This window comes from Saccostrea echinata, unplaced genomic scaffold (genome assembly GCF_033153115.1).
Source record: "Saccostrea echinata isolate AGI-Se365-2 ecotype Australia unplaced genomic scaffold, CSIRO_AGI_Sech_v1 ptg000012l, whole genome shotgun sequence".
NCBI classification, from domain to species: domain Eukaryota; kingdom Metazoa; phylum Mollusca; class Bivalvia; order Ostreida; family Ostreidae; genus Saccostrea; species Saccostrea echinata.
This window is the reverse complement of record NW_026889761.1, coordinates 3,792,501-3,802,500: the sequence shown is the minus strand read 5'-3', so window position 1 is coordinate 3,802,500 and position 10,000 is coordinate 3,792,501. Positions and strand designations below refer to the sequence as shown.

The following is a 10,000-nucleotide window of genomic DNA, read 5'->3' as shown; positions in this document are numbered from 1 at the left end:
ATATTTTGCTAGAAAAAGACTTTAATGATTATCTTACAACCAAGCTTTATGATAAATGTGATGACTTTAACTTTTCAATCGTCAACCTCACTTTCTTATGCAGCAATATACCCTTGTCACTTTCATACGGAGTTTATATCTCTCAGTTAATTCGATACAGAAGAGCATGTTCTACATATGAACAATTTCTAAAACGAGGTAAGTTATTGACAAACAAGTTGATGAAGATAGTATATCAGCAGTCTCGTTTAAAGTCATCATTTCGTAAGTTCTATGGTCGATACAATGACCTTGTCAGCAAATACAATCTATTATTAAGTCAAATGCTGACTGACTTTTTCAATACTGATTGTTAGGCCATTATATACAAACTGACTTGTCGACGGATTTTACTTTTTTCCCCGAAGTTGACAAGGAGCAACGGCGGTTGTGACCGGTCAGCAGGGGATGCTCACTCCTTCATGGCACCTGATCGCACCTCTGATGCTTTGGAGGTCCATATTTGCTCTGCTCCAATGTTTGTTTTGTTTAATGGGCTTTTTAGCTCGAATAGTGTTCGTTTTCTCCACATATTTCATTTGAAAGATGTGTGAGCAACCCTTGGAAGCATGTTAAAAATATTCTATTTTGAGCATTTTCCGGCCTGCGCTCATGATCTTTAATTAGGTTGATGCTCCAAGACGTTCAGTGATTTATTCGCAGGTATGTTAAGGCTACACCAAGAGATATCCTACTTGCCTTTACAATATGACGTCATAGTAAGCTGTATGACGTGAACTTTAGAAATAATGATTTCTTAATATCTATATTTAAAGTTTAGTTTCAGGTCCAAGAAATGAATGGAATCATTCAAAACATAATACAAACTAAATCTTGTTATTTTTGGGTTGTATAAATAGCTAATTATTTGGCACAGGGGGTAAATACCAAACCCATGTCGTCATAACTATTGAACAAATATTTGCCGAGTGAAATTTAAGGTGACAAGAATTCATGTAAACAAATATATGAAATGGGAGTTTCAAAGCATATACCATGAATGTTATGTGTGATTCATAAGGAATTAAAGATTAAGAATCAGGTACGCTGATATATTCTTATCATGTTTTCTTATAACAAACACAGGCAGTGCTTTGAAATCCCGATCAGCCTTTCCTCTGTCGTTCTATAACAACAAAGATGCAAGAGTTCAACACTACGCCGCATACTTTGAAACATAATTTTTGTTTGTATCGAAAGCTTGTATTCAATAGTACTTGGAAAGTGCTGCTAGAGTCATGTGGTTAACATGAATTAATAACAATTCCTTGATCGTATGTATAAAATGTAAATATTTTTGTAAGGTTTCATGCGAAATTTTGGAATATTTTTTTCTGTGTTGGGAGAGTATGATTTTAGCAGCTCTTTTCATTACCCAGTGATGTTTTTACATAATCATTTTCACTCAAAGAAATGAATTATCTCCGGGGTAGTATTGAACTTTTCACTTTTTTATTAAGGCCATTTTTCTAATTATAGACGTCACGTGATGACGTCATGGTGGAGTGCTTCTTTTAGCCTAAGACTCAACGACGTCTACACAATTGATAATGATAGTAAATGTTTTATCTATGGCTGTTCCGATTTATCAATGTTACATTTTACGGAAAAAAAGTCTAAATTCGCCGAAATTTGATCTGGGTACTGCTTTTACACACTTGCGTTCTGAAATTTGTTTTCTTCCCGTGTTGATCATGAATTATTAGCAAAATTATAACTCGTCAAATTTAATTCAAACTTTTGCCAAATGAAGTTTAATACATATTATAGCGACGGACGAAATATCTGGAATCTTTATATCCTAAAACAATCCAAATTATAACTTAACCCACTAAATAAATTGTAATTAGAAAATTTTAACTGTTTCCTGATTAATTTTTACTATCAGTCTATTGTTTCTTCATTTAATTTTTCATTTAATATTAAATAAACTATATACATAAAATAATACCTTTAAACATACAATAATTCACGCCTTCTTACAGCACACAGTTTAAATTCCGCTCTGTCGCCGCGTTGTAACCCACTCCTCGTTCACACGCAGAGATCAGCGAGCCGCAGTCATATCGGTGTTTAAATGCAATGTGCACTCATAGCGATTAATGGAAAATTGTGTTTGAAATCATTTCGAATCTTACATATTATTTCATTTCACTCTGTCTCATGCCTATTTTTATTATTTACTTATCCGCCTGTGCATTTATTCATTTCAAGTTTTATGCATTTTAATTGCCGACTTAACCACAAGGTTTGCAACAATTTATTTTTCTGTCTCATGTTTTTAACTACATGTAGTCGCCCGCGTGGCGCACTGGTTAAAGCGTCTGCTCTAGAGTCACGAAGTAAGGAGTTGATCCTTACGTCGCAGGTTCGAATCCCACTGTGGGACGTGGAGACGGGTCTTTCGGATGAGACCGTATATACCAAGGTCCCGTGTCGCAGTAGGTGCTGGCACGAAAAAGATCCCTCACTGCTCATAGGCCGTAAGTGCCGAGTATAGGACAAAATTTGTAGCTCTCAACCGCCAAGTGGTGGCGTCTCCATATGATTGAAAAATTCTCGAGAGGGACGTTAAACAACGTACAAACAAACAAACAAACATAAACTGCATGTACACATGCATAATAATTGTAAGTGGAGATGAAGTTTTCAATTCTCGGTAAAATCGAAAATTAAATTAATCACTTGTGAGTTTGCATTATTTGCGACCAAATTTAGAATTGTATTGTACAGAATGATATACCCATGCATTTCTCTAATTTCGTCGAATAAACAGAATATCCCAATTACACGATTCTACGGATACATGCTTGTAAGTCCATGCAGTTTTACATGGAAGAGCGCCCAAACTAAATTCATCCTGAGCTTTCAGAATACACATGCTAATGTACAAAGCAAACGGGTAATTCACAGATAAGGAAAAACAGAAAAAAAGATAAGCTTACGGTTTTTTTTATCTTTCGTCCATATATTTCGACTGTACGGAAAAAAATATCCGATTCGGTAAATTATAGCAAACGAGGTTGAAAATTGTCGGACTTTTTATCCAAATTAACTTCAATGAACGAACGTTTTCAGACTTGTGTTCTAAGTGGGATCTCTCTATAGACAAACGTAGTTTTGGATATATTGTACTACAAAGTATGATTATCAAATGCATCTGATTATGTTATAATATATCTTCAGTACAAGGAAACCTGTTTTACCAGACAAGCACTGGGAGAAAAATTTACATGATATAAGATACCACAGTGTAAAGATCAGGGAAATTAGTAGAAATGAAAAAGAAATTCAATGTCGGAATTCAAAGTGAAACGGATTGTACAGGTGTCGGAGAAAACAGTTTCAACTGTAAAAGTTTAACGTAGGCCAATCTTTATCCTAATCATCCGTCCAAGCATCTTCAAGTGGCAGTGTTTGTAAATAAGATCGAAATGTTTTTAATTTCAAATTTATTACAACACATACAATGTACAGCTTTAACTGTAAATAGTACAACCACAAACCCCTCAAAATATAGTCCTTTACAAGTTTTCTCACTTGATATGAAATATATTGTTCCAAAAAAAGAATGAAGAAAATCCCATGATGAAGATAAATTAAAAATTGTCCCTTTTTAAGAGAAATATTTCGCCTGACTCATGGTTGGTCCTCAATGTGAGGTTTCTTTTTTTTGAATATTAATCTGTTGGGGAAAAAAAATTAAAGGAATTCAATAATGTTTAAGAAAAATGAAAGGGTACGTTTATATACCTCATACAAATTTTCTTATAATCGTTTAAAATGTTCAAGGAAATATCAAAGAGTAAATGGTTATTAAGATTAGTGATGTGTACCTAGTGACGCCTGATCAACATCAATGTCTCCTTAACAGTTGTCCCACTCATTACTGTAGGATACCAAGGTCTGCGCCAGAATCCCGGGGACCATTGACCGTTCAGGAAGGCGTAGTGACAGTCATTAAACCACCACCCTCCTCTACGGTTAGGGAGAGCAGCACAGCTACCTATGTCCCTTCCGTCGTTATCTCTGTCCGGGGTACTAAAGTACATCCCAGACAGTTCGCGGTTAGAAGGAAGGGTGATTAACATACTGTCTCCTGTAGAGAAAATATATTACAGAGATAATTAATTCATATCACATTAATCTTATTGTCAATAATACTGAGGTACATCTAAGGCAGATCATGACTTCTCATGTTGTCTCCCGTAAAGAGAGATAATATATGAAATACAATTCAAAGATACACTGCGCAATTCATATAACATCCTTTCTAATATATGTAACGATAAATCCCAGGGGTGTTACACTTTTAAACTATGATTAAAAAAACAAACTGGTTCTTTTTTTTTTTGGTAAATATGAAATGAGTTGAAATGTTTTCAATTTGGCTGTTTTAATTTGACTATGTTCCCGATCAAATAATCTTCTTTGAACATCAAGCTTTTATGAAAATGCCGACATTATATATTAATTACGCGCTGTAATCTTCCTATTCTGTAGTAGTTAAAAATGTGAATTATTGAAAATCATCAAGAAACCTAAGCTAAATAACAAAAGCGGATTAAGGGTAGTTACTGGATATACTAGTTACAAATAATTTAACATAATTGTTTTTGTGTTTATAAAATATCATTTTAAATTTCAAATACTTAGCAATGAGAAATTCAATGACCGTAGAATTTGTGAATTGTACCTACAAACGATATCGTGAAATATTAAAAACGTTTAATTAACATAGAATCAAAGACGTTTACAGAATATTAGAAAAAAAAGTTTCGTTTTCTGTTCATTCAACAACTTAATAATCTTTCAATGCAAAAGCAGTATTTGATGATACTTGATTTGAACCCAATTTTAAGAACTTAGCTTGAATACACTTACCTAAGGTCCCCGTGGCGGGTCCTGCTAGGAAGAGTTGATATTTCTCTGTTTCAATGGAGACCGAGAATCGATCGTACATTTCATACAGCGTTGTACCATTCTGGAGAGTGATGGACACATAAAGGGATGAGCTGTTTTCTTTTGTTAACTGATGGATTACGTCATTTCCTGTATTAAGATATATTTGAAATCAACTGAAAAGTCCATTGCAATACAATTATTTCCTTTTTGAGTATTCAATATACTGTAAATGCATTCTATTTAGCGTGTATAATATTCGGAAATTGATTTTTGAACAAGTTAGCGTAGATTTGATTTAGTGCGTTTCTTAATGTCCATATTTATGTATATATGTACAAGACATTTAGCGTAGTACTTTGATTAGCGGAAGTTTCTTTCCGCCAAAGGCGCTAAAAAGAATACACAGCCAAATGTAATACGTTTACAGTACCTTCATGAAAAATCAGATTGTTTTCTTTTAGCTGTAGACATTGATGCTAATTTTGGTTTCATTAAGACTATGTCGCTAAATGACCTTTCTCTCTCTTTTTTTCATATTATTTAAGATATCACAAAGCACAATTAGTGAGTATCGTTGAACACATATTACCCAGTCTTAAAATCAGATCTTTGATATGCTTCCATTTTTTATCAGCCACAATAAAGAAATTTTGTCAAACTTTGAAGAGGATGAAAGTGATTATTTGAAAGTGATTTACACTTACCAACCCAGACATCCTGTTCCGGTGAACCAAAACCATTCTTATATTCCGCCCAGGTCCTGTCAAAACTCAGAGATCCATTAACACGTTTTTGGATTGCCTTTTAAAGAAAGCATGTATAACATTACAATTTCGAACAATTGTATGATCAATATGTTATGATATAAACTCAAAATATTCACTTTTTATCCTACAACCCTTAAAACAGCAAGATCACTGAGTGTGAATTATGCTATGTAGCTTTAATTTTAAAATAAACTAGATACCGTCCATCCTCCGTCCATTGTCTCCATATCACAGTAAACTCTGACAGGACTGGTAATGTAATATAGTAATAATCTACATACCGTCCATCCTCCGTCCATTGTCTCCGTATCACAATAAACTCTGATAGGACTGGTAATGTAATATAGTAATAATCTACATACCGTCCATCCTCCGTCCATTGTCTCCATGTCACAGTAAACTCTGACAGGACTGGTAATGTCATATAGTAATAATCTACATACCGTCCATCCTCCGTCCATTGTCTCCATTTCGCAGTAAACTCTGACAGGACTGGTAATGGTGCCAAGGGGGTAAATTTCATACACCTCTGTATTAGTCTGACCATCTGCGTGAAGATCCTTACAATCTAAGGGAATAACTAAAGTAGAAAAAAACTTACAATCTACAGGAATTAAAAAAGAAAAAAAAAATACTGGAATCATAGTATGTATATACATGAATATATGATTAGTGATGGGTTAATCTATAATTTCTTTTAAAAAAGAATATCGGGCGACAGAGAATGCTTATCCTTGTTTATTTTTTAATCAATTACAAACAACAGTTTTCTAATGGTTGAGAATGATACAATTTTATAAAGCTTGAAATGAATTTATTTCTATATTGTGTGACAGTGTAAGCTTTGATCCTTTTCTTATTAGTATTTCCTTCACAGTAGAAGCTCTTTTTTTTTAATCGAAGATAATACTTACAGAAAGAAATAAAATATAGGGAAAAAAATAAAATTACTTCAATTTCAAATTATGTTTCCATTCGAAATAAAAATAATTAGAAAAAAATAAGTAAACAGACAGGACTATTATTTAGAATTAATAATGTTAAGCGATAAAAATTAATAATGTTTATGTGATTTCTGACAAACGAAGAAAAATAACAGTTATACATACAGTCATGAGAGTAGTATCTCCAGCCCTCCTCCCTAGACATCCCCGACGTGAAAATTTTCTTGTGGCTACGACATTTCTTCACCTGTGGATTAAATCCATATAAACTACACTCCCTTTGACAGTGCGCTGCGCATTCTCGCACTGATGTAGAATTGTATTCTCTAAAAAGTTCGTCATTTGATTTCTTATCATCCAGTTCTAGTTTTGCGGTATATTTCCGCCAAATAGTGGTAGACTGAGACAACGGAAACAAGACAAAGATTGAGTAGATAACCTAAAGAGCGCCCATAGCGTAATTTTCATTTAAAGCTACCTGCAGCGTACCTGTAAGAATTTCAATATGGTAAATATCAAAACATATATCAGTTACTGAAAAGTGATTGGCTAAGTGTTACGTACTCTGTATGTTTCAATCATTTAAATACTGATTTGTTGAATCTGATATGAATTACCATAAATGTTTATTTTGCAGTTCCAAATATTAAAATGAAAGTTTGCTTTTTCTTAAGAAATAGTTCATGTCTAAAGCATGTCTAATATTAAGTCACTGTTATGTGACTAAAGCATGTCTAATATTAAGTCACTGTTATGTGTTTAAAGCATGTCTAATATTAAGTCACTGTTATGTGTTTCTGAATTAGCTGTCACATGTCTAATATTAAGTCACTGTTATGTGTTTCTGAATTAGCTGTCACATGTCTAATGTTAAGTCACTGTTATGTGTTTCTGAATTAGCTGTCACATGTCTAATATTAAGTCACTGTTATGTGTTTCTGAATTAGCTGTCACATGTCTAATATTAAGTCACTGTTTTGTGTTTCTGAATTAGCTGTCACATGTCTTATGCTAAGTCACTGTTATGTGTTTTTGAATAAGCTGTCACATGTCTAATATTAAGTCACTGTTATGTGTTTTTGAATTAGCTGTCACATGTCTAATATTAAGTCACTGTTATGTGTTTCTGAATTAGCTGTCACATGTCTAATATTAAGTCACTGTTATGTGTTTCTGAATTAGCTGTCACATGTCTAATATTAAGTCACTGTTATGTGTTTCTGAATTAGCTGTCACATGTCTAATATTAAGTCACTGTTATGTGTTTTTGAATTAGCTGTCACATGTCTAATGTTAAGTCACTGTTATGTGTTTTTGAATAAGCTGTCACATGTCTAATATTAAGTCACTGTTATGTGTTTTTGAATTAGCTGTCACATGTCTAATATTAAGTCACTGTCATGTGTTTTTGAATTAGCTGTTTTTACATTATCGCACTTTTAAAATTATTTTCTTCATTTGATGAAGGTTTCTTTCTCCTAATAAAATTAAAATTTAGATATTTAAAGGTCAAAGGGACAACTATCTGATTCGCCAATAATATATAGATTTCTCTTCAAGTTTCAACTTTTGTTTATGCTTTTAATCCATAAAAAGTAGTCAACAACACCTTATTTTTTGACTTAGTTAAAAATCTGAAAACATTGTCAAATAAAAACAATTGATAAAGATAACAAACAGTGGTCGATCTAAAAATTACCCAAACAATACAGATCTGTAAACATGGATCCCTGGAAACTTATAAGGAAGGATCAGGTGCCTAGCAGGAAAAAGCATACTCCTTTGTCAAGTCAAAGCCTCCTTTATTGATAAGTTGGACCGGTGGATAATCAGTAGTCAGATTTTGTGGTAAAAACAAAGCGTCTAATTGTTATGGAAGACGACCCAATGATAAATTGTATTTTCTAACTAGGTCCCTATAATGAATAAAGAATTTTAAAAAAAAAAAAAAAAAAAAAAAAAAAAAAAAAAAAAACTTTTCGGGAAGTCTTTTTCGTGATGTTAAAATTTCTTGTAATATTTTTATAGAAATATTCAATGTCTTTGATTTTTATCATTTTAAGTCTTCAATTTTTTTTGTTTTAGATTTTCGAGAGAATCCATCAAGCTCTTTTCATAAAAAAAAATACTATTTTGGTAATTTCTTTGTTCTTTTGTGCATTGCAATACAAATCATGTATATTTTGATTATTCTGTAACTTTGTTGATGTGGATTTCAAGTTTTTATAACATTGAACTTTCATAAGAACTTTAAAGCACATGGCTTTTTAAAAATTTTAAGATAAGAGGTTACCACAAATTGTTCTATACATATTAAAAAGTGAATACTATGGAGCTTAATTTTACTGGACATATATTCTATTATAAAAAAGAATATCATTTAGACATTTTAGGTGAAGATATCCTCCTTAGAAATAGTTCGTGTACGGTTCATTTGTTTAAAGATATTTAGAGGGGATAGCCTGAAATTTGTATGAAGTCAAACCTCGATATCTCATGGGACTTGTTCCTATCTTTTAGATATGTTAATACACAATAGATCGATACATTTAAATCATCAGTTGACACTCATTCCGAGAATTTGTAAAAAAAAAAAAAAAAAGTTGATAAATTTCAATATGTTTTAAAACGACACTTTTCCCGGCATTCTGAAAGATTAACGTTCTAGAGTGATACTCATCCTCTTTTTGTTCCATATTACAGATAAAAAGTCCATGATTTTGTTTTTCATTACATATACAAAGTCCATGATTTTGTTGTTTATTACAGATACAAAGGCCCTGTTCTTGTTCCTTATTACAGATACAAAAGCCATGATTTTGTTTTTTATTACAGATACAAAGTCCATGATTTTGTTTTTTATTACAGATACAAAGTCCATGATTTTGTTGTTTATTACAGATACAAAGGCCCTGTTTCTGTTCCTTATTACAGATACAAAGTCCATGATTTTGTTTTTTATTACAGATACAAAGTCCATGATTTTGTTTTTTATTACATATACAAAGGCTATGATTTTGTTTTTTATTACAGATACAAAGTCCATGATATTGTTTTTTATTACAGATACAAAGGCCATGATTTTGTTTTTTATTACAGATACAAAGTCCATGATTTTGTTTTTTATTACAGATACAAAGGCCATGATTTTGTTTTTTATTACAGATACAAAGTCCATGATATTGTTTTTTATTACAGATACAAAGTCCATGATTTTGTTTTTTGTTACAGATATAAAGGCCATGATTTTGTTCTTTATTACAGATACAAAGTCCATGATTTCGTTTTTTATTACAGATACAAAGTCCATGATTTTGTTTTTTGCTACAGATATAAAGGCCATGA

The 10,000-nt window shown here is 32.2% G+C and overlaps 1 protein-coding gene across 1 annotated transcript; it reads right to left on the bottom strand.

The window, feature by feature from the left end:
- Window positions 1-3,875: 3,875 nt before the first annotated feature.
- LOC133185698 (fibroleukin-like) lies at window positions 3,876-5,938 on the bottom strand. The gene is made up of 4 exons (XM_061321001.1): window positions 5,912-5,938; window positions 5,649-5,745; window positions 4,891-5,091; window positions 3,876-4,138 (listed from the first exon to the last, which is right to left on the bottom strand). Exons 1-4 carry the CDS (start codon window positions 5,936-5,938, stop codon window positions 3,876-3,878), a joined length of 588 nt encoding a protein of 195 aa, XP_061176985.1.
- Window positions 5,939-10,000: the final 4,062 nt, after the last annotated feature.